Source organism: Callorhinchus milii, unplaced genomic scaffold (assembly GCF_018977255.1).
Source record: "Callorhinchus milii isolate IMCB2004 unplaced genomic scaffold, IMCB_Cmil_1.0 Scaffold2, whole genome shotgun sequence".
In the NCBI taxonomy this organism is placed as follows: domain Eukaryota; kingdom Metazoa; phylum Chordata; class Chondrichthyes; order Chimaeriformes; family Callorhinchidae; genus Callorhinchus; species Callorhinchus milii.
In genome coordinates, this window is record NW_024704743.1 from 65,336,414 (window position 1) to 65,361,966 (window position 25,553).

The 25,553-nt window shown below is 41.6% G+C and overlaps 1 protein-coding gene across 1 annotated transcript in view; it reads left to right on the forward strand.

The window, feature by feature from the left end:
• Positions 1–25,553, forward strand: part of LOC103181214 (polycystic kidney disease protein 1-like 1) — a 90,780-nt gene that overhangs the window by 16,251 nt on the left and 48,976 nt on the right. Inside the window, exons 12-28 of the mRNA XM_042346981.1 lie at positions 1,345–1,569; positions 2,485–2,604; positions 3,263–3,431; positions 4,554–4,805; positions 6,631–6,763; positions 8,635–8,838; positions 10,842–11,026; positions 11,971–12,192; positions 13,016–13,176; positions 15,858–16,271; positions 16,728–16,916; positions 17,539–17,625; positions 18,285–18,350; positions 19,281–19,469; positions 20,018–20,095; positions 20,202–20,344; positions 24,502–24,622. Of these exons, the coding sequence (XP_042202915.1) occupies positions 1,345–1,569; positions 2,485–2,604; positions 3,263–3,431; positions 4,554–4,805; positions 6,631–6,763; positions 8,635–8,838; positions 10,842–11,026; positions 11,971–12,192; positions 13,016–13,176; positions 15,858–16,271; positions 16,728–16,916; positions 17,539–17,625; positions 18,285–18,350; positions 19,281–19,469; positions 20,018–20,095; positions 20,202–20,344; positions 24,502–24,622 (2,958 nt within the window). The remainder of the gene's footprint in view (positions 1–1,344; positions 1,570–2,484; positions 2,605–3,262; positions 3,432–4,553; positions 4,806–6,630; positions 6,764–8,634; positions 8,839–10,841; positions 11,027–11,970; positions 12,193–13,015; positions 13,177–15,857; positions 16,272–16,727; positions 16,917–17,538; positions 17,626–18,284; positions 18,351–19,280; positions 19,470–20,017; positions 20,096–20,201; positions 20,345–24,501; positions 24,623–25,553) is intronic.

Genomic DNA, 25,553 nt, shown 5'->3' on the forward strand with positions numbered 1-25,553 from the left:
CCTTTCTTTACCTGCTACTATTCTCCGATAATTTTCTCTGCAACCTTATTTCTCTCCCAAAGGCTTTTCCTCCTCCTTCTGGGGAGCTGTAGTCCCACAGCTGCCAGGCGCTTTTGGCAGAGGACTTTGCCTAAATTACCAACTGTTCGTGCATGAGTCTTGAAAGTGAGGGTGTGTGAATATATGTACATATTTGTGAATATGAGGGCGAGCACATTTGAATATGTGTGAGTTTGTGTGTGTGTATGTGCCCGTGTGTACCGTTTTTTTTCCAAAAGATAGTAGTTTAAAATTTGGCAGTAAGTAAACCCAAAATGAAGTAATGTAAAAGGTGAGCAGATGTTTATAGCAGAACCCACTGGCCAGTTACTAGAAACCAAACATTTTCTTCAGAAATGGTGTAATAATAATAATAATAATCCTTGCATTTGATATAGCACCTTTTCACGTCGGGAGGACGTCCCAAAGCGCTTCACAGAACACACTGTAAAGTGAATTGTCTGTATATTTTGTGGGGGAAAATACCTTGATACAAAACATTTGAAATTCTCATTATAGAGATGTATTTTGTGGGTGAATCGCAGCAGTCAATTGTGCACAGTAAAGTCCCCCAAACAGTCGTAGATTGAGTGACTAAATTATAATTTTTTGGTTATCAAAACATATTTGGTCAATTATTATTTTTTGGTCACTAACTTGGCATCCAACCCTGCCTTTGTGAAGCGCTCCAAGATGTTATCCTTTGTGGAACGCTTCAAGATGTTATCCTGTAGTCTGAAAGAGAAACACCACGCAACAACAATAACAACAAAATTACATTTGTATAGCGCCTTTCACGTTGGGAGGACGTCCCAAGGTGCTGGACAGACAGAGTTACAGACCTGAGCTGGGGGTTGAGGTGGGAGAGGGTGGAGGGCAGGGGGGATAGCAGGGAGATCGAAAGCACGGTCAAAGAGGAGGGTCTTGAGGTGGGTCTTGTAGGTGGTGAGGGAGGGGACGAGACGGAGGTACTGCGGGATGGAGTTCCAGAGGGTGAGTGCAGAGTGGCGGAAAGCCCACCCACCAATAGTGGGGCGAGCAAGGCGGGGGACATGAAGCACGCCGGAAACCGCTGAGTGGAGGGAGTGAACAGGATGGTAGGGGTTTAGGAGGTTGGAGAGGAAGGGGGGAGCAAATACTGTGTATGATAGAAATACAATGCACAATGTCTGCCTGAACATAGATTCCTGTAATGTCTGCATAATGAGCTTGATTGAGTTGTAACTATAGCAGAATATTTCATGTTTTGCCCATTGCAAGCTCCTGGATTGCTTACATGCATGTTCTGAATGTTTCTTTTCTCAGAGGGTGTGTTCCACATTACAATCTTTGCATTCAATCAGTTCTACAATAAAACTGATGAACTAGGTGCTTATTTTGTACAAATGGTTCCAGAAGGACTGCTGTTGACTATGAATTCCAGTGTCATTCACAAAAATGAGGTAATTCTCTTCAGTGCTAAGCTGGATCGAGGAACAGATGTGACCTACAGCTGGAACCTGGGCGATCAGACATCCTATGTACATGAAGGCAAGAATGGCATTTATTCTAAAGCTGTATTGCTGGTTCTACTGGTTTCACTTTCATACTGAACAGTTTATTTTTATAGTGGGGTATTGGAAGTTCTTTTGAAGCTCATCGTGCAGGAAGTGTCTTTTACAAAAGGGTGACTAGCTTTGAAAGAGTACTTTCAGCACAGTGAGAAGGTACATAGTTTACTGGAGAAGACCAGAGAAACACAAGGGTCTGTCTCATGTGTGCTGATCACTATATTCAAAGATCTGTTTTGCAGATATTTTAGGTGGGATTCATGTTATAAAGATTCAATACTAATTTTAGCAATTGGCATACATTAGATTCCATACAGAGCACTTTTTTTAAAAAAAAATTAAGAAATCTAAATGAAGATACAGGGAACAGAAACCCAACAAGGCTGGAGAGATTAAAATAAAAAGATTAAAAGAGAGAATCAAGAGGTAGCAGTTAGGTAATGCCAAGATTAGGATTTAAAAAGCCTGTAAATCACAGAAAAAAAGTTTTTATTTTCACATGGTCAAGAAGATGTGAAAAGAGCTATATCAAATTCAAGGATTATTATTATTATCTTTATAATTTTAAAACAAGATGAATAAATAATAATCCTTGCAATTGATATAGTGCCTTATCACGTTGTTGAGATGTCTCAAAGCACTTCACAGAATATAATGTAAAGTGTCATGACTGTATATTTTGCAGGTGAATTGCTCCTACAGTCGTGGATTAAGTGACGAATTTTTTTTCCAAAAGATAGAAATATATATTGTTCTAAAAAGTTTGGTTTACCTCAATAGTCTATTAATTTCTGCACATTCTTAAGTTTCTGCTTTTCTAAGGAAAACAAGGATTAACAGCATTTACTATAATATTATTTACAATTGACAAAGTCTCTTGTTTTCTGTGTTTCAGGTCCTGTAATAAAACACAAATTTTTGTCTGCTGGAACCTTTAACGTCACAGTAAATGTATGGAACAAAGTTGGAAGTATCTCAACCTACGTCACTGTATCCATCCTCTACAGATTGCAGCGTATGAAATACCATCTCCAATCATTAATACTGCTTGTATTTGATACAATGCCTTATCACAACAAAACTTCTCAAAACACTTCATTGTAGTTACTTTTAAGTGTAGTGACTGTGTAGTTATAGGCAAACATGGCAGCCAATTTGTGCACATAAATATCCCACAAACAACCACAAAGTGAATGACTAATTTAAATTGGTCTGGACTCTGGGGAAAAAAAATCCCTCCTCTTTTCGAATAATTTCATGGAGTCTTCAACATCTACCTGAACAGGCAAATGGGGCTTTGGCTTAATGTCTAATCGTAAGGAGTGCACCACTCCGTGTACAATGGCTATGATAGTTGGCTTCAAAAACTGCAGTTGACAGCAGTTATTTTATAGCACTTGGAGATGTTTTGACATTGATAAGGTGCTACAAACATACACATTTGAGTTCTTGTAAAACAATGTAATTAAATATTGTTGTGTGAATGCGCTTTGCTACCGGGATCCCAAAATAATTTTTGGTATTGATTTCTGATTAAGATTTCATAATTTTATTGTAAATAATTTCATAATATAGCACATTTAGTAAGCATTATTTGTATTTGCACACTTTGATTGCAGATGCCAATAACAATAACAATCAGGTGAACATTCTGTCTTTATATTGTTTTGCAGCCGTTTCCATCTATACAAAGCAAATTATATATGCCACCAATTCTGATATTTATTTTACGGCGGTCACTGCAGAAAGCAGCCCACTGCAGTTTCTCTGGTATTTTGGAAACAAAGCACCTATAAAAACTACAGCACGAAGTATATCTACAAGATATTCACGCCCAGGAAGGTACAAACCCTTTCAATCATTGTTTCCAATTAGGATCTTGACCTGAAATGTTGCACTTTCTAAGGTAATGGGTGTAACTTCTATTCGCTTTTCTATATAGATATACATAGAGAAATGAATTATACAGGCAAGAGGAAGTGACAATAGGCGGTGACATTCCATCATCTACCATATCCACGTGGAGTCCTGTAGCTCAGTGGTTAGAGCACTCGCCTTGCAAGCGAGCCACCTGGGTTCAATTCCAGGCAGAGGGCGAAACATTGGGCAAGTTTCCTTACTCCACACGCCTAATAATAATCCCTCCAAAACAAAGCAATAATAAATTGGTCATTTTCAATCCACGACTGTTTGTGGGACACTACTGTGCGCAATTGGCTGCCGCGTTTTGCCCACAAATATTCGGTCAATTCACTTTACAGTTTATGCTATGAAGCACTTTGAGACGTCGAGAAGACGTGAAAAACTGCTATATCAAATGCAAGGATTATTATTATTATATCATTGGATGATGAAGTGGAATGTCACTTCCTATTGTCTGTTATTAATATTAATTTCTCTACATATACGTACAAATACACAGCTACTGCACTTGACAGCAATGGCTTGTGAAGTACTTCTCGCTGATTTGAGGTTGTGTGCACTGTATTAAATGTAAAGATTATTCAGGATTTTTGTTATTTTGCACCGCTTTGATAAACAGTTAGGACGCCAGGTAAAACTGTTTGATCAGGGCACTTCAAAAGACTAATTCAATTGAAAGAGCTTGACCATTATATTTGGGGCAATGACCATGGAATATTTTAAAGCTTTGCTAGATTAATGGGAGAGTATGAGGAGTTTGGAGAACAATGTTTTCTACAGTATTGAGTGTTGGGTAATTCCTTACCCACACACACTCTCAGTGGCTTGTCAGTGTTATGCTGCAGAATAGGCTCGGAAATAACAAAGCTGGGGGAAGCTGAATCTGGTAGTGTCTAAGAAAGGGGCTGCAGAATGTTATTCAATAAAGATAAAAACTGGACAGTCAAAACATTTTTGTGATCATAAGATGAACAACAGCTGAAGTGTAGCTCTGATTTAAAGTTGGAATTGTAACTGAAACTGCTTCTATTTGTTTTGCAGGTACAACGTGATAGTGAATGCCTCGAATCAGATTAGTTCATTTACCTCAGACATCTATCCTGTGGAACTGCAACAGAGAGTTGAGCCCAATAGACTTCGACTGAACAACATGGGTCTTGTCTCTGTCCTACTGAATTCCAGTGTCACTTTGGAAGCACGGATCAATTACGGAACTAATCTTTCATATCTGTGGGATTTTGGAGATGGAACTGTGAGATCTGGACATAGAACAGAGTCTCATAGCTACAACAGGTGAGCCCATTCTGTCAGTGAGCTAAGACATTTGAAGCATGGGAGGAAACCTCTACCAACAATTTTCCAAAAAAAGCTGGTTTGGATGATTCTGGCATTCACTGGGAGCAGAAATTCATCCAATGCAACTAATGTTAAGTTTGCAAGCCAAAGCCTTAACAGGTAGCTGGAAAAGCAGCAGAAAGCTTGCCTTACAGTGTTTTCGATGGCAAGCTATGTGGTGTTAGTTGGTTAAATTCCAGCAGTTCCAGAGAATACGCTGGAATCTCAAAATCTGACCTGCTCCAAATACTCTTTGCAATTAGGTAAGCAGAGTGCATGCCTCAGGGACAACAGAATGCTCATTCCAAAAGCTCAGGGACAGATCTTGTAAGCGAAGTGCGAACAAAGTCTGACCGCTGGGACGTCAGGTCTGCAGAAGTTACTTGTTGCACACATTTTCTTTCGGTCGGGTGTCTGTCACGTGTGGAAACCCATCACCGTGCTTAAGAGTATGCAAACCAAACTGAGGATTCCATGCATCCCACCTACACATGGGAATTCATGAGATAAATTGTTGGAATGGAATGTCCAGTCTATCCCTGGATGGACACATTCTCTTTAGCTAATTCCGGAAAGTATTAGGCGCAGGTTGGCAGGACTCAAGGCTTGGGGACCCAGAGTGTGTGTTGGGGTACTGCTGGAGTCCAACCAGCTAAAACCACATAGTTTGTCATTGTCCAGCAAGCTTTCCCGCTGCTTGTCCAGCTGGAACCATCTTGGTCATTAGGGCCTTGTCTTGCAGGGTTTGTGGGAGCTGAGTGGGAAGAGTCCCTGCCCCCAGTGACTGGTTTGCTCTTCCAGGTCCTGCTATTGAGGTAGGCTGGCTGGGCTGTCATCAGCCTGGCTCAGGAACTGGACTACCGAGACCACCACAGAGGGCTGACTTGGTTCCTACATTCCGTTGCCAAACACGTCACCGTGGAGCATGCGTACACAGGAAGCACCAATGAACCTGCTGTGTGTACAAGCACACTCTGCCCAAGAAGCACCACTGAAGTCACTTCCTCAGCATTGCCTCCTGTGCACATGTGCTGCAAGTGTTGTTGGCAGTGCTTCCTGTGCACATGTGCAGCAGCACGAAGTGATGCCAACAGTAACCTGACAGTCTGGAAGTTACTCGTTTATTAAACACAGGAAGCCAGCTGGTCACCAACAGCAGCCAGATTTGGTTAGCACTGATCCATCGTAGACAAATGCTACACGAGGCAGCGTTATACTACAATGAAGTTCTTGTTCAGTGTAAGATAGCCTTGAAGTGTTTCTTTTCATGGCTGAAGAGCCCCACTGTATCTAGATTTTCCTTATTGCTCTTTTTCTAGTATTGGAAATTATCCTCATTTCTCTCTACAAGGTGTTCACAATGATCTGTTTTTTTCTAAAGTGCACCGACCAACAACTGAAACACGTGGAATAATTATGCTAATTGTATTTAGAAGTACTTAATTGGATTCAGTACAAGTGTTTAACTATATTTAGACGACTGGTCTAAATATCCATATGAGCGCCATCATCTTCTTGGCTGATAATGATCCGTTGCCATATTTGGTGAGACATCTTCAGTAACATCTTCAGTGATGATGAAATTACTGGTATAAGACATTGTTACACTCGACTTATCTGCAACAGAAAATAAAAATTGATTGTAAGAAAAAAACAGGTGGATAACAGGAATTTGTGAACACCCTGTACAGTGGCTGATTATGGGTCATACCTGTTAAATATATGCTATTCTATTTGATCCTCTGATCAGTCTCTTCATGATTATTTGGTGTTTTTATTTCAGGGAAGGAGAATTTACAACACGTGTGGATATCTTTAATAATGTCAGCTCTGCCACACTCTCTGGCCATTTATTTGTTATTTCTGAGATGTGTGAACCTCCTTCAGTGAAAAACTATGGCCCTTCCAAATTCCAGGTACTAATAGCATTCATTTGATGATTTGCAGACTATCTAGTACTCTGCAGGCCATGTCCTCTCCCTTACCATCTTATGTCCCCACCCTGACTCGGCTCCACTGGCTCCCCATTCCCCAGTGGATTGAGTTCCAAATCTTCATTTTAACATTTAAATCCTTCCATAGTCTTGCCTTGCTGTACCTTTGCAACCTCCTTCACATCCGCAACCCCCCTCCCTCTACATGCCCCACTATTGGAGGGGGAGCTTTCAGCCACTTGGCACCTGCTCTTTGGAATTCCATTCCATTCCTTTGACATGCTCTCTCCCTTCTCTCTTTCAAGGTGTATCTCTTTGACTGCACTTTCGGTCATCTTTCCCTTCCTTACCCCCCTCAGCTCCCACCCGTAGTTCTCGTGCCCAGCCACAATTGTCAAACATTTTGCAATGTCCTCCCCATGTGAAAGGAGCTATATATGTGTAGATTGTATTGTGCTGTATTACCTTGAGGGTGTACCCGATTTTTTACATGACTGTCTTCTTACAGCTAAATTTAATACGCACTAAAATATAAACTACAATCAGGCAAATCAGGGATTAGCCAGGAGGATGTCACAAAGTGCTTCACAAGATTTTACTGTGATTGTGGGGATGTATTTTGTAGGCAAACATAGCATCCAATTTGCATACAGTGTTATATTGCAAACAGTCATGGAGTGAAAGGCCAATTTTACCTGGGGAATTGTTGACCATGAGCAAGACTCTTTTCAAATAGTGCCATAGGATCTTTAACCACCCGAACAAGCTGACTGGACCCCGATTTAATATCTCATCCGAAAGACGGCACCTCCATCAATGCAGCACTCTCCTAGCACTGTATTGGGATATCAGCCTAGTCAGAGTTCAAAGTTCCTGACATGGGGCTTGAACTCACAACCTTCTGACTCAGAGGCGAGAGTGTTGCCAATTGAGCCAGGCTGGCCCCTGAATCCTAATGATTACATTTACAGTGTTTTCCACATTATGATTTAATAAGATTATGGGTAACATTTATAATGATACATATTTTACAAGTGTGGGATGGAAAATTATAATGTGTGATGTTTTATAATACAATTTGCCTTTCACATAGGGAATACATTTCAAAGCACCTAAAGCATTTTAACTCATGCCAATGGTATTAAACATAGAATTAATGAACATATAAATAAACATTAATGAACACTCTAATGGTATTAATGAACATATAATTGAAAGAAGTAACCAGATTATAATTAACACCAATTGGTTTTCAGCAGAGCTAGTGATATCCTTTCCCTAATAAGAGTGGAGTCCTGTAGCTCAGTGGTTAGAGCCCCCGTCTTTGTAAGCGAGAGACCTGAGTTCAATTCCAGGCAGAGCGAAACCTTGGGCAAGTTTCCTTACTCCACACGCCTAATAATAATCCCTCCAAAAACACAAAACAATAATAAATTGGTCATTTTCAATCTACGACTGTTTGTGGGACACTGCTGTGCGCAATTGGCTGCCGCGTTCGCCCACAAATATACAGTCAATTCACTTTACAGCGTGTTCTGTGAAGCGCTTTAGGACGTCCTCCCGACGTGAAATGCGCTATATCAAATGCAAGGATTATTATTATATTATTATTAATACCTTCTGAATGGTTCAGCCCATGAAGCTGGCCATGCAATACATTGCTACATTAATAAAATAAATCTCGACCCAGGTGAAAGTTCTCCCGAATATATGTCATTATTGTTAAGCGCCTTGGGAATCTTCCCAATGCGACGGGTGCTATGTAAATGTAAATTCGCATTGTGTGCCCTATTTTTCAACCTGTGGAATCAACTGATAATATCCATTATGTAAACAGTTTACTTTCTCTACAGATCAGAAGGTACCAATCCTTTAAGCTAGGAGTGACATTTGAGAATGAGATTGTTTGTAACATCTCAAGAGGTGTCCACTACCACTGGTCCTTCTTTGGCCCTGATGGTTCTCTAGTCGCACTTCCAAAGGTTGATTCCAGCAAACAGTCCATACTCATCCCAGGCTATTTGTTGGATTATGGAATATATCTTGGGATTGCCAGGGTAAGAAATATAGTTTGATATCTCGTAAATAAGTTTGTACAGCAATACCTCTCGGATAGTGCTTCCTGTTTAATGTAAAGATGACAATGGAACGATTGAAATTATGAACGAAGATCGGAGATTGAATATTGGACCTTCTCGTCTGCATGGCTCAGAACACAACCCACTTTTACTCATTGTGGTTTCAGGGAAACCAAGAGAAATAAGCGTAAGAATGGTTGAATTCATTTTGTAGAATTTATCTGTTTTTTCAACATGCAGTGCTATTTTATTCAATACAAGTTATGGCATTAAGGCACATGGAAACTTGGCAATGGCTCTTGTTGGCCTGCAGCTAGTACAACTCATCATAAAATTTATGATGCAGAATCTCCATGTACAATGAAACTGTTGATATTCTGATTTGACCAGTATCAGATAAGGAAGTCACTTATGTGTTCTCTGCGGTCAGATGCAGGAGTTGCTTAAATGAGCAATCACACCAGTACCCGGGGTTTCTCCTTGACTTATATCAAATATTTTGACATACAAAACGTTCTTTTTGAACTTAGAAGGTGAGGGATTCTTATCAAGTGCTAATTGTTAACACTTGTGGTCATTTTACATTTATAATAGAAAATCACATTCTAAAAGCATAATCTAGCTGGTGACAGACTCAAATGTTTTCTGATTTGTTAAGCAGTTCTACAGTTTTGAAAAACACCACCACAAACTATAAATCTTAATGAGTCAATCCACACAGGCAGAATTAATCTCCTTTTGAGGTATGAGGCAGAATTAACTCTTTTTGAGTTAATAGTCCTTGTAGGCTTGCCATTTTCAGGAATGTACAGAGGGCTAAAGATGTGGACATTGAATTAAGCAGAATTATTTGTCAGTTTGTGTTCAAATATCATATGTCATATACCCCATGAACTGCTGAAAGCAGAAGTCATAGAAATCTACAGTGCAGAAGGAGGCCATTTGTCACATCAAGTCTGCACTGGCTCTCAGAGCAAGCTGTTCATTCATCTCACTGCCCTGCCTTATCCTCACATTATGGATGGAAATGTAATATTTACAACTGGATTCATAAAGGATTCAGAAATATTGAATGGGAATATGATGTGCATTACACTAACTCACAGGAACATGGCTCTCATGTACCCAGAAGTAGATTGTATCAGAATAGAATTACCCTAGCACAATAACAGGAACAACAAATTATATTTATATAGTGCCTTTCACTTCAAGAGGACATTCCAAAGTCCTGGACAGTCAAGGGTGTGCACCCGAGCTTGGGGTTAGAATCAAGAGAGGTGAGGGGGATGGGGGTGGAGTATGGCGATCAAAGAGGAAGGTCTCGAGATGGACCTTGAAGGAGGTGAGGGAGTGGGCAAGGTTAAGGGATTGCAGGCTGGACTTCAAGAGGGTGGGGGCAGAAAGACTGAATGCCTGAACTTCCATAGTGGGCTAGGCAGTGTGTTGGACATGGAGAAGTCCAGAGCCTCTCAAGCGAAGGGAGCAGGAAGGTTGGTAAGGCATTAGTAGGTCACAGAGGTTGGGCGGAGCAAGACCGTGGAGGGCTTTAGAAGTAAGGACAAGGATCTTAAACTCTGAGGGATGGGCAGCCAGTGAAACCATATGAGGATAGGGGTGGTCGGCTCACAGAGCTTAGTGTGGGAGGGAACCCGAGTACAGAGTTCAGAATAATATGCAGCTTGTGGAGGGAAGAGCTGGGTAGTCTGGTGAACAGGGAGTTGCATAGTTTAGCCTGGACACAATGAGAGCATGAAATCACATTCTGTTGCTGACAGGATTGAATATTGGAATCCTGTGCAAATCCTCTTGTGAGTCCCATAATTTTGACCCCATCATTTATTCTATAGAACTGACCTAGACAATTATCTGTTTTTGCATTGCTTGTAATAATACTAGCGAGAAGGAAAACGTGAGTTATTTTAACTCATTGACTGGTCCTGTATTACTTCATGGGATTGTTTTCCATTACTTTCTTTCTACAGGTTCAAATTGTTGGCAGTGTTGTTTATAACAACTACACAGTAAGTGTGGAGGTCCTTGCTACTCCCCCCGTGAGTGTGATTTCAGGTGGCACCCACCTTTTCGTAGCTGATAAAAATGACTCGGTCATTGATCTGAAAGGATCAGAGTCATTTGATCCAGACTATCCAGACACTACAAGGATGAAGTGAGTATGAATAGGAATCTGGGCAATGGTTTAATGCAATGCTGCAATAGAGGGAGCAGGACATATTTTCTTGCTCCAATCTAGAGAGAAGAGACTGTGGGCAGGTGGATTTACAGGCTTACCCCACATAGGCTCAACCCCCACCTCACCAACGAACAGTGCAAGCCCCCTTTACATTGATCTTATTAGAAGGCCTTCATTATGTTGAAAACATGCAGGAATCAGTTTCAGCCCTGGAAAGTATTTAACACCACACACTAGAAGCAGTGAAATGAAAATTGTGATTTTTTTTAATATAACAGATTAATTGTGATAATTACCTGATTGATTTTGTTAAGAAATAGCACTGTTTTCAATATTATTAAAGACTTCAGCCCTGTAATATTTGCTTCCGTTAGCCAACAAGTGGGAACTTCATTTGGACAGGATCTATTTTCAGAGTGATACCTGGAGTATTTAGTTATTCGTGATCTGCTAATCCTGCTTGATTCAAGTTTCAAACAATACATTTTTAACCTTAATAACTCAGTCTGAGGGAGCCAGAGCATGTAGGGGAGGTGGGGGAGAAAAGATTTTTCAAAAAGGATTAGACAATGATGTGTTTATTAGATGTGTTGATTAAATCTTTTGGGTAGTTGACTGGGTAAGGTAGGTAGATGAATGGCCTATTGCTGCCTGAAAAATTCAGTCAACTGGAATGATGAATTAGGGTCCTGCCAGGATGTATAGAACTGAAGGAAAGAAAATAAGCAAAGAAAATAAACATGACGTAACAATATTTAAGTTATCCATAAATAACATGAATTGCTAGATTGATGAATGGCCTATTGCTGCCTCTAACTGTCACTGTGTATAAAGATGATCGAACCTTTGGCAAGTTTTGATCTAGTTTATTGCAGATTTAATAAGGCAAATTTATATTCCTTTTCTTCACCTCTGCACAGGTTTTACTGGCTTTGCGAAGCTGTCAGTGCATTATATATACCGTGTTTCAAACCGGACGTCTCAAACCCATTGAACATATCGTCCAGCATAGTCAATGTTCCGATGTCCGCACTGAAATCTGATATTGACCAGTTTGTATTCAAGTTGATGGTCAACAACAATGACAGATATTCTCCAGAAGCACAAATGTTTGTAACTATAAAAAAAGACAACACTTTGCGGTATGTGCCACGTATCAAACTGTTTGGCACAGATGATAATGCATGGAAGTGAATAATCCCACTATTAGGAGGCCTTCCTATTAAATGTTAAGTCTTATTACACTATTCACAATTGTTAGAATATAAATCCTGCTGAAGAATTTTGCATTGTAAAACACCCTGATTTCAAATGAGATTTCTTAATTACGAAATCCAGAAGTAAATTGCACCGACTTATGGGAACACCCTCCAGTGCAACCTGCTTAGGGAGAGGAATTTCTAAAAGTTGACATGACATCAACAGCAACTTGCATTTATATAGTACTCTTCAGGCAGAGTAACATATCAGAGAGCTTTACAGAGACAGTGCTGGACACTAAGCATTGTGACATGAGTGATGTGATTCACACTACAGAAAGGCATCTCCACTCAGATTCTTGCTACTGGTATGGAGGAATAAGATGTTAAGAGCTCAGATGTGATATTCACCATCATTGAATATCCTGCCAGCACTGTTGTTTCAGCTCATAAACGAAAAATAACCACTTGACAAGGTATTAGAGTCCTGCCAGGATATATAGAACTGAAGGAAAGAAAATTAGCAAAGAAAATAAGCAAGATTTAACAATATTTAAGTTATCCATAAATAAAATGAATTGCTTTGTAAATATACACATATATATTCTCCAAAGTACACAGTTTTTATTACTATGATGAAATGCATTTCTAGGGAGAGGGAAGATTGCCTGCACCAGTTTGAGTACCATACTTTATTGCAAGCCTTGGATATTAATGCATGCAATGTAATCTTGTGTTCAACAATTATATTTTTGCTCCTCTCCAGGCGGGTTAAACTCTTCTGCCCTAAATGCCTGAATAGTTCAGTCAACTGGAATGATGACTTTTCAATAAGAGCTGTGTGTGAGGATTGTCCAGAAACCCTGAGCCTCTCATACTCTTGGAAATTATACCTCGTGAATGCGACTGAAACAGAACATTTTGAAAGTGAGTATTGTGCAAATTTGTGGAAATGATATCTCCGCTGACTGTATTCTTTTCTGCAGCAGATTCCTCATATCCATTAGCTCAATGATAGTGTTCAAGATGCTCCTTGTAATCTTCAGTTCTCTTTACAATCCAGCTGCTCCCAACCTTGACAATCTCCACCCAAAATCCTCCACTCTTCCAACTCTGCTCTTCCAATTTTGCTCCACTGCTTATTCCTCACTTCCTCTGTCCCCTCATCAGAGACTGAGCTGTCAGCTACTTTCTGGAATTTCCGGAACTTTCCTTTCTGGAATTACTCGCCAAATTCTCAAAAATGTTTCTTTCTGACTGTGCCTTTAGTCAGTACATTCAAATTTTCCCGCTCTTCCTCCACGTTCGGTGATCCCCATCATCAGTGTGAAACACTTTGGAATATTCATCCTCTGCATGAAAAATGCAGAAAACATCCATGACTTAAAATGGTTTAATAATATTATAATCTTCATTCCCCAGCATAGTACGGGTTACAGATACAACAACAATAACAACTTGCATGTATATAGCGCCCTCCGCGCAGGGTAGCGTCTCAGAGCACTTAACAGTGGCGGAGCCTGACTCCGACCCGGAGGGAGTGGGAAGGTGGCCTTAAGCACAGTCGAAGAGGAAGGTTTTCAGGCGGGGCTTGAAAGAGGGGAAAGAGGAGGCAAGACAGAGGGATTGAGTGAGTGTTTCAGAGTTTTGGGGCTGAAAGCACCACCTCCGATGGTGGGGCGGAGGGTGCGAGGGCCGAGCAGGAGGCCGGTGCTAGTCGAGCGTAGGAGTGATGGATTGGGGAGTGAGGAAAAATGAAAATGACGGATTTGATGGAAAATTATGCAAAATGACAGATACTTGATAGAAACATTGTTTAATTGTAATGTGCGACACCCTTTTTAAAAAGGAAATAATAATAATTATAATAATCCTTGCACTTGATGGAGCGGCTTATCATGTCTTTGAGATGTCTCAAAGCGCTTCACAGAATATACTGTAAAGTGAATTCACTGTATATTATGTGGACGAAACGTGGCAACCAATTGCGCACAGGGAGGAAGGGAGGGAGAAAAGTGTCTTAGCCAACAACTTTCCTGCTAAAAATCAGTCATTCACTGTTTAAGAGTTCTGCACTGTTTTGTGTTTATGTGTGCTAGAAGTATTAAACTCCAATGAGGTAAATCCCACATTCCTAATTAATTGCCAGCGCTCCGATACTCCATCCTGCATGAAGATGCTATATAAATGCAAGTTGCTGTAACTAATAGGATAATATAAGCCAGAAGTGATTCAATCAGTTTGTTAAATGGAAGGCAAGATAGTAATCCCTGGATATGATAATGGGGCTTAGAACTGAAATTAAGCAAATCCAAAATGACTCACATTTTATTCAAATCATTATCTAAATCATAATTGTGCTGCAGATGATCAGGTGCGTTATTATGTTGTACTCTTACTTTATGTTAGCAACATGAGTGTACAAAAACCTAAAATATAGGAAGGGTGCTTTATTCCATTAGAAACATAGAAATCTACAGCACAGAAGGAGGCCATTCAGCCAATCAAGTCTGCACCAGGTCACAGAGCAAGCCCCTACTTTCCTCTTGAATGCTACAATGGACTCTGTCTCCATCCCCCTTTTATTGGGAAAGGACATTCCCCATCCCAATAAGTATGTGGGTGAAACAATTCCTCCCAAGTTCTTCTTTCGCTGTTCTTGTGGCGATCTTATAACTATGTCCCCCCGTGACTGACTCCCCTATCAAAGGAAATAACTTTTCCCTATTTACCTTAACAAACTCCCTCAGAACCACAGAATTGTGTCCATCAGGTCCCCCCTCAACCTCCTCTGCTCCAGACAGACCCAGCTTCTCCAATATCTCCTCATAACTTTAACCCTTTATCTCTGGAATCATTCTTGTAAACCTCCTCTTCAACCCACTAATGACTAACAGCTTTCCTGAAATTAAGTACCTAGGAATAGATATTTCAAATCTCCTATGGAACAGAGCCAGTCTATTAGTCCACCGATTGCTTGACTTAAAAAGGTTGTCAGTTCTGTGAACCTTGGTTTCCCTATTTATGGTTCTTATGCACACTTCCAAATTTACCAACATTTAAAAGAGCCCAAACTGCATTTTACTCCAGCGGTACCCTGGAGGCCAGAAACGATCCCAAACTGCTGTTTTTAATGTATTGATTTGAACATCTTCACTCTCACTTTCAAACCTCTTCACTCCTTGGCACTCTCCGTACCTCTCTGATCCCACAACCTTTGCTCAGCTGGCACAGGGCTGCTGCATGTCCTACGCTCCGTTGTTGTTGCTATTGTGAGTAAAAGCTTGCCAGCACTTACACAGAATTCAGATAAATCCTGTCCTGGCCAACAATCCCCCAAATAAAATTAGTCACTCACTTCATGGCTGTTCGTGGGACATTGCTGTGTGCATAATTAGCCCCCAAAATACACACAGTAACACACACTTTACAGTATATCCTGTGAAGCACTTTTGAGACCTCTCGACAATGTGATAAGATGCAATATCAAACACAATAATTATTAGCAGTAGTATTATTAAGCTCAACGTGCAAGGTTTAACAAGTTAATTCCTTGACTTTTGTGTGAGAAATACTCATCAGCTGTTACAAGTTTGTTTGTTTTTCAGTTCCCTTCTGTAAACTAGTGGTGGATAGTATGCAGTCAAGTTTATACAGTCCTGTTGTGACTCGGGCTCCATCTCTAGCCACCGTGTCTTCTTATAGAGCAACAGGAATGCCGAAGACTGCTGCCATCACACAACGAGCCCAGTCCCTGACCAGTGCCGACAGGACAATCCCCTGCTGTCCATCATCTGAAATCAACTCCAGCAATCTGAGCAGTACAGATACACCATACCATACCGTTCCCACAAGGAACATCTCCACAGAGAGCATAACAAAGAAAACTAGGACCAACGCCTCTACCACCACAATGCTGGATCTATTCCCATTTCCAATTCCTGAAGAAGAGTTTTCTGATGGAAGGCCTCACATTAGATCCCCACGTAATGCTCAGCCACAGAGGGAAAGGGCACTTTCAGGTAAGAATTTCTGACTGTAATTTTAGGTTGCAATTTTAGATTGTGGGGAAAATTCATTGCACGTTGATGAAGTCACTCGATAGTTTATTCTTCGTATGCACATTGCACTGATTCATTGCTAATTAACGGGACACAGCCTGTGATTGAAGGGGAGTAAATTCAGAACAAATCTGCGGAAACACTACTTCAGTGAGCGAGCAGTAAACGTATGGAATAGGCTCCCTAGGGAGATGGTGGAAGCAGAAAGTGTTGATTCTTTCAAGAACAAATTAGATAGATTTCTGTTAGAAAATAATATCTCGGGATACAGTATATAGTTTGGGACATGCCCTGTCAAGCGACTGATGGTGGAAGGCAAACTGGATGGACCCTGGTCTTCTTTTGCCTAGCCTAGCAAATTCTTATGTTCTTATGATGCTGTGTACAGTTTTCTCTTGTTAATGCATTTTCTTTCAGGTGGCACCAGTGGCCAGAATGCCACTCTGAACGCCACCAGGGACCAGAAAACCTCTTATACTTCTGAGAGACCACAGAGCTCATCACTGCCCAGGACTTCCTTTCCCATCTTAAATGGCTTCGGCAGCGGCTTAGGAAATAATGGCCCAGGGCTGGATGTGTTCGAAGGTGGAGGGGGTGAAAGGCCAGGTGAAGAAGAAAATATTAAAGATGATTCTTCCCTTCCCCCCCACTCACTCTGAAGAAATCTCCTTTCTGTTGCTGGCCCGATCCCAAACATCAGTGTTTGAGTGCAGCTAATAATAATATTAATAATAATAATTCTTGCATTTGATATAGCACCTTTTCACAACAACAACAAAATTACATTTGTATAGCTCCTTTCACGTCGGGAGGACGTCCCAAAATCACATCATTGAAACGTCTTAAAGCGCTTCACAGAATATATTGTGAAGTGAATTGACTGTATATTTTAGGGCAAATCCCACAGTCTCTCCCCGCACCCCTTCCCTTGCCTCCTTCAAGACCCATCTCAAGACCCTCCTCTTTGACCATGCTTTCAATCTGCTTCCCCCCCTGCCCTCCACCCTCCCCAATTCCCGGCCCTCAGCTCAGGTCCGAAACTCTGACTGTCCAGCACCTTGGGATGTCCTCCCGATGTGAAAGGCGCTATACAAATGTAATTTTGTTGTTGTTGTTGTTGCGGGGTACTGACTCAACTCAAAACATTGAAGATTAAATAAAATATATGTAACTAAAAACTAATCTGGCATCCTCTGTTTTTATTTTTGTGCTTTTTTGGGGGGTTCAGGAGCTGATAGCAGCAACATCAACATCAGTGGCACTTTCTTTGGAGAAGACTCTTCAACAACAAGAGATAATTTTACTGATTTTGCAGGTAACTCTTCCATAGTTTTGGAGCTGCTCAGAGATAAGTGGCATTGGAACTCAGTACTTGACTGATTTGAATGACGTTCTTTGTCTCGTATGCGCTGTATGGGCAGGGTTCCCTATCAGGCTGTTTGGTCCGTCCGTTCGGTGGATACCGGATTGCTTCAGGTCCCCCGCACTTCCTGCCCCACCATTGGTGGTCAGGCACTCAGCATCTCTCCTCCCACACTCTGGAACTCTAGGCTGGAATCCCTCTGCCTCACCCCCGCTCTTGCCTCCTTCACGTCCCGTCTGAAGACCTTCCTCTTTGACCGTGCCTTCAGCCAGCCTCCCACTCCCCTGCCCTCCTCCCCTTCTGACCCCAACTCCCAGCTCGGGTCCAAAACCCCTGATTATCCAGTGTCCTGGGACATCTTTCCGACATGAAGGGCGCTATACAAGTGTAATTTGTTGTTGTTGTTACTTCCTTATCCTCCCGAATCTCTCCGTCTCAGTGAGACAGTATATTGTAGAATGCATATTGTATAGTAGTGTAGTGTATTATATAAAATTATGGAGAAAAATAACAATTCTTGAACCCAGAAACAATTTTAATTGTTTTGCTTTGTAAGATTGTAATATTTACTCCAAGTAAGTCTCTTCATTTTATTTTATATCTTTGTACAGAATATGATATTCATTATAACGCTGTAGAAGGAACCTCTGGTTCTGGTGGGAGACCAGGATTTCAAGGTATGGTATGGTTAAATCATTAAATGTAACCGTGTCTGTCTCTCACTGCACTTTACCCCACTTCAAGACTTTAGTCCACAGTCGAGGCTGACACAGAGAGCAGCACTGTGTTATCAGCGACAATGTATTTCGGATCAGATGTTAAACTGAGGTCCAATCTGCCTACTTAGGTGAAATTTTACGATCCTATGGCATTATTCGAAAAGAAAAGGGAGTTTCTCCTGGCTACCATTTCTCCAAATTTAAAAAGTTGTTCATTCATTCATGGCTGTTTGTGGGACATTGCTGTGTGAAAATTGGCTGCTGGATTTGCCTACAAATATATATACACTACACTTTACAGAAAAAAATATGTGAAGCTCTTTGAAACATTTCAGATCATCCCAAATTCTCTCATCTCCATCTTCACCCGAAGTCTGTACAACCATTACCCCAGTCCTCACCAGCCTCCCTGTCTCCTAATGGATTGAATTGAAAGTCCTCACAATTGCCTATAAATCATTTCACCTCCCACTCTCTTTGATCTTCTCCCCAACTTCTCTGCTCATCCCATCTTCCATTTTAGCAGTTTTGTAGTGATGTGATTCTTCTGATTTGAGTGAGGGGAGCATAGGACTTGGCTGTGATGCTTAGTGACTGTGTTTGCATGTAAAGAATGCTCACTTGAGCAAGATATTGCAGGGATCCTGACCCAATGAAACTGTACCAGTTTAGGCACCAACGGGTCAAATGGCCTCTCTCTGTGCTGTAAAATTTCTATGGTCAGAGGTATGAAGGCAGCAAAAAAAAAAAAACTTTTAACTGGTACTCCAGTTATTCATGGGAACTCCACTGAAACATGATCTCCTTTTGGAGCACGTTCCTGTGGTCACATGAAGATATACTGCAAATGAAATCCCATTCCGTGCTTGGTGTTTTTTTGTGTTACAGGAGGTGGTGATGGTGGATCTTCTGGTGGCACTGGTGTGTTGGAAGGATCCAGTCTAGGATTAGGAACACAAGATGGTGACAGTGTTCTTCCAGACATTCAGCCTCAACCTGCATTAAGACCCAGTCCCATGATCGAGTGGTCAAAAGTGGCCATTGATGATGTGAAACTTCAGAGCTATACTACAACAGGTAAATAAATGTGCAGAGCGAGAAGAGAAAAGGAACAGGCTTAATCTTCAGAATAAGGGTGTTCTAAATTGAAAAGCAATAATTTTTGACTTATTAATACTTTGATACCCTCTATGGCTGGAGCTGGTCTTGAAATACTACCGAGAAGCAATTCTTTTCAGAACAATGAAGTGAATGACAGCATCTGCTTACACGCAAGTACCATGCCAAACACACCTTAATAATCACTAGAACTTATACGTGAGGTAATAATGCATTATCGGAGGTGCGGTGCTTCAGCTGAGATGGTTCTGCTTGCCCATTTAGGTGGACATTGAAGAACCCATAAATGAGGGAACGGTGTTTTACCCGGTGTCCTGGCCAACAATCCTCCAGTTTAAATAGAGCAGTTACCATAAGCATGTTTGTCTGACGCATTTGCTATCGCATTTGCCCCAAATTATTGTCACTACATATTACAGAAAAACCTCAGAGAAGCACTTTGAGAAGTTTTGACTTGATAAGGCGCTCTTTCAAATCAAGGATTATCGTCTGCTTTTTTTCCACAGGTATAAAATCGCAGACTTTAACATTTAAACCATTCAGTCTACAAAGTAAGAATGTTTACATGCTGGAAGTCACTGTAGGTGAGTAACAATGATTTTCTAAGCATCCAGAATTTGATGGTCCCCTGATGCGCACACAGTGAGTGTGTTATTTGCTGTTATTTTCTTCATGTCACTGTTTTTCTAGCAGGAGAAGAGAAACAATCAGGTAAAGCACAGCTTTTCTTCTCCACCACTGAGACTCCTCAAGGAATAACATGTGAAGTGCGGCCCAGTATAGGCCTGGAAATTGAAACACAGTTCAGCATATTCTGTACTTCAGGGAGAAAGGTGGGTTTGTGATATTAAAATGCGACTACAAAATTGTTGAATGCATGATTATAACAACAATAACAACTTGCATTTATATCGTGTCCTTTATGGACAATGATGTCTCACAGAGCTTTTGCATCTTGGGCAAGATTTCCTCTATTTCTGTACATTTTAAAACATGCAGAATTTGACAAATTCTTCAATGCAGCCTTAAATCTGGAGGCAGTTTTCTTTTAAGAAGTACAGAAAAACAGCTTCAAAGTTAAAAATTCATTCAAAAATTTGCCAAATTCTGGATACAATACAAAATTACATTTGTATAGTGCCTTTCACATTGGGAGGATGTTCCAAGGCGCTGGACGGTCAGGGATTTTGAGCCAAGCTGAAGGTCGGGATTGGGGAGGGTGGAGGGCAGGGAGGGGAGGAGGGTGACCAAAGGCTCGGTAGAAGAGAAGGATTTTGGACGCGCTTTGAAGGAGGCAAGGGAGAGAGCGAGGTGAAGGGAATGTGGGATGGAGTTCCATAGAGTGGGCCACAGAGGCTGAAAGCTCGACCGCTGATTATGGCCATAGCCAGGCAGGGGATGTGGAACAGCCAGAACCTGCTGAGTGGAGGGAGGGGATAGGTTGATATTGAGTCAGTGGGTTGCAGAGGTAAGGAGGGGCCAGGCCGTGGAGGGCCTTGAAGGTGAGGATGAAGATTTTGAAGTATATCCTCTGGGGGGGTGAAAAGCCAGTGGAGCCAGATGAGGGTGGGGGTAATGGGGTCACAGAGCCTGGTGCGGGAGAGGACACAAGCTACAGAGTTCTGGATAATCTGCAGCTTGTGGAGGCAACAGTTCGGAAGGCCGACAAGGAGGGAGTTGGCGTAGTCGAGCCTAGATGTGAATGCATGGATGCGTGATTTGGTGGCCTGAGGGATGAGGCAGTGGCGGAGCTGGGCGATGTTGCGGAGGTTGGGAAAGGCAGAGAAGGTCATGGCACGGATGTGGGGTAGAAAGGACAGTTGAGGGTCAAACAAGACACCAAGGTTCCAGACTGGCTCAATGAGGTGGGGTGTGCACCCTTGGATGGTGATGCTGTTAGTGCCTGAGGTGTGGAGGCGCCTCAGTCTTGTTGATATTCAACTGTAGAAAGTCAGCTCTTATCCAGGACTTGATGTCTGACAGGCAGTCTGTGAGGACTAGAGTCGAAGGTGGAGGGAGAAAGCTGGAGTTGGGTTTCATTCGCATACATGTGGAAATTGACTCCATGTCTGCGGATGATGTTACCAAAAGGGAGCGTACAGATATTGAAGAGGAGGGGACTAAGGACAGAGCCCTGAGGAATACCACACGAGATGGTGCGGGGAATGGAGAAGCCGTTTGTGGAGAACAAGTGGAGATGGTGTGGGAGGTAGGATCTGAACCAGTCAAGGACAGAACCATGAAGGTTGAGGTGAGAGGAGAGGCGATGCAAGAGGATAGAGTGGTCAATGGTATCATAGGCAGCAAAGAGGATGAGGAGGCAGAGGGAGCCCTGGTCACAGATGGACAAAATGTCATTTTTCACTTTGATCAAAGCTGTTTCTGTGCTGCTGGTGATTGGAGGGGTTCATGAAGGGAGTGGCGGGAGAGGAAGGAGTGAAGAAGGGAAGCAACGACTCATTCCAGGACCTTGGAAAGGAAAGGGAGGTTGGAGATGGGGTGTTAATTTGAAAGCAGGAATGGGCCCAGAGAGGGTTTTTTAAGGATAGGAGTGATGACGGCTGTTTTTAAAAGGGTGGGGCGGTGCCAGTGGACAGGGAGAGGTTTATGATGTCTGTGATTAGACGGGCAAGGAGGTGGAGCTGGGAGGTAAGGAGAAGGGTATGGATGGGGCTGAGGGAACAGATGGTCGGAAGTCCAGCATCTTCGCAGTTGGAGTTGGAGGAGAGGGTGGTGGGAGGAGCTGGTTGGTGATGAAGATGAGGAGCTGGTTGGAGATGGAGATGAGGAGGCTGTGGTTGTCCTTGGCCTCCAAGATTGCGAAGGACAATTTAGCAGAGGCAAGGGCGGAGCGATAAGTTTTGATGAGGTTCAGTCAGATCTGCCGATGGACCGTTAACCATCGGCAGATCTGAGCCGGAGCTGTTCGGGGGCATGCATCTGTGCCTTGAGGGAATGGAGGTGGCTGGCGTACCAGGGTGAGTTGCGTGAGTAAGAGGCAGGTTTGGAGGTGAGAGGGGCAAGGACATCGAGAGTGGCAGAGAGGGAGTTGTGGAGGATAGTGACCAAGATGGATAGGTCATTGCTGGAGGAAGCCCAGAGGGAGAGGAGTTCAGATGACTCCCAAGGAATCGGAGAGGGTTTGACCTGTGAGGAGAGGTTGAATAAACTAGGCGTATATTCTTTAGAATATAGAAGAATTAGATGTGTTCTTATAGATTCCTATAAGACTCTTAATGGTCTTGACAGGGTAGATGCCATGAGACTGCTTCCCCTGGTTGGAGAATGTAAAACTAGGGGTCATTGTCTCAAGATAAAAAGTCAGCCCTTTAGAAATGAGTTGAGAAAACATTTCTTCACTCAGAGGGTAGTGAATTTATGGAATTTTCTACCCCAGAAGGCTGTGGATGCTCAGGCATTGGACACATTCAAGACTGAGATCGATAGATTTTTAAAAACTAAAGGGATTAAGGGATATGGGCATAGGTAATGGTTAGAAAATCAGTCATGATCTTATTAAATGGCAGGGCATGCTTGAGGGGCAGAATGGTCTACTCCTGCTCCTAGTTCTTATGTTCTTATGAAATCCATTTCAATGATAAGCAGCATTTTTTAAAATTTAAATAACATATGTGGGTAAATGCTTTGAACCATTTTTAACTTTAATTAATTTAAATAAAGTGAAAATTGTAGAAACAAATATGAGCCATCGGCATTCTACGAACACAAAGGTGGTGAATAGATGATTACTTAGCATTTGGGGGCCAGTTTGAATGGAATATAAGTCAAGATAACTGAGAAGAAAATACTTTTCTTGGAAATCATGAGGGGAAGGAATACCTTCAAATCAATTTGAATCACAGATAGACTGGACTTAAATTAATGATTAATTTGAAAAGTGAAAAATAATCTAGAAACTAAACCAACTTGTTATTAATATATCTAGACAGGAAGGTTTGAGAAAAAGGATTAGTGGGCCATAAAGTACACTGCTGGTGGAAACCCCCTCACTCACCCCATTCCACCTAGCTCACAATATACACTTACACATCTCTCCTTGTGATGGACACTTGGTGAAATGTTATATTGTAGACTAACACTGCAGCCAATAAAACTTTAGACTAATAAAATGTAAGTATTTATGGAATCAAAGCTGATCCCAGATCCTAGTGTGCAGACCTCCCCAGACTGTCTAGAAACATTAAGTAGACACTTGTTTTCTTTCTCCATTGTACTCCAGAGGAATGTGATGGACATTTCCCTCTGCACTAGAAAGGATCAGATACTCCACTGCCAGAGATCTGACTCAGATCTCTCCTGGACTGACCAGCCTTACAACAATGAAAAGAAAATGAACATATGTATGAACTGGAAACAAATTCAATTGAATGCAGTCCTCCTACCTTAGGTCACCAGGGAATATTGACATTATCTATATTTTCAATTTGACTCTGTTGTTGTGGTCCAGAGAGCAACCAGACATCATGACAGAAAGTAGCTGACTGTGGGATGCACACATTGGTATTAAGAAAACATTCAAAACAGTGGTATTATTCAGAGCTACCTCATGATGATTGGAATAAATTGATTTTGAATCCCAAACACTAGCACATTGTTTCTCAATTTCAATCTAGAGCATTGAGATCGTAGGGTGGGGATTAATATCCTCTTCCAAACACTACATTTAGTGGAATAAAGCCCAGCAAAAATTGGATAAAGCCTCTTCAGTCACAATTCTGTGAACCTGAACAAGATACAGTAAATTGACCTGTTTATTTCTTCCATGGCATTTGCTTTGCCTAACTTTTAATTACTGTAGTAACAAGGAGCAATGTACCTTAGCAATTGCCTTCTGCATTTTTTAACCAAAAAGATTATGACTGAGGTTGCAGTGGTGAAAATTATTTGACAATCTCTGCCTAATTAAAGGATATTGAGGGTCTGAAGCCAGAAACTGTTAGGCTGGAATGTGTTTTTTCTCTCATTGAAGGACCTATTTTTCGAGTATAGTTACAGCGTTGGCAACTCAACAGAAATCCTTCTGCATGAAGGAATGGATCACGAGTACTACTTCAATCTGCCAGCTGGAGACAAGGACGATGGGTATAAACGTAAGTCGCAAACATCGTTACATTAAAAATCATGTTATTCAGATCTACAGCTTCTGAACTTACAATACAAATTGACATTTATAGAGCATCTTTCATATCATGAGTTTACAGTATATACTGTGAAGTGCTTTCGGACGTCCCGAAGACGGGATAAAGCGCTATATCAAATGCAAGTATTATTATTATTCCAAAATGTTTAACAGTTCTGGCTTGGCACCCGAGCTAGGGGTGGGAGCCCAGATGGTGGGGAAAGCAGTAACTTGACTTCCTTTAGGGAGTCTGATACTCTTAATGCCACTGAGGGAAGCTGCACTGACAAATCACACCCAAGTTATGGTCTGAAATGATGGATTTAAGATAAAAACAGTCCACTCAACAAATAACTTTTTTTGACTTGCAAAGAAGTCAATAAATTAATTTTCTAGCTCGCCGATCAGGTGATTAAAATGAATTGTGATATAAAGTCTTATGCTACAGCTTGCGGCAAGTGTTTTATGGGCTTGAAGGCACTCGGAGTTCTGTGTTCTGTAAGTAGGAACCTGAAACCTTGACAACAGCCACTCAACATCTGTTGTGCAGTACAGTAAACTTTTATAGGTTTATTCTCAATGGTTTCCCACTTTATCATTGCCCTCCAACCCCAACACCATGCAGTGCTGTTGGTCCTCAGCCAACTCTCAACTTCTTTGTTGACTGCCACTGGTGGTCAAGATTGCCTATATTGGAAGAAAATATTCTGTCAGGACAAGTTACTTGCACCCTTTCTCTTTCCTTCACTGCCCGGAGTCTGGAATGTACCATTCCTATAAAATACATTCCATCAAGTAACTGAGCTGAGAACTGGTTAAGACTGTAGTAGAGGAAGCTCTGGCTTGGCACCCTGACTATGTGCCTCTCTTCATTTGTCTCAATGAACCACTCCCATCACTTT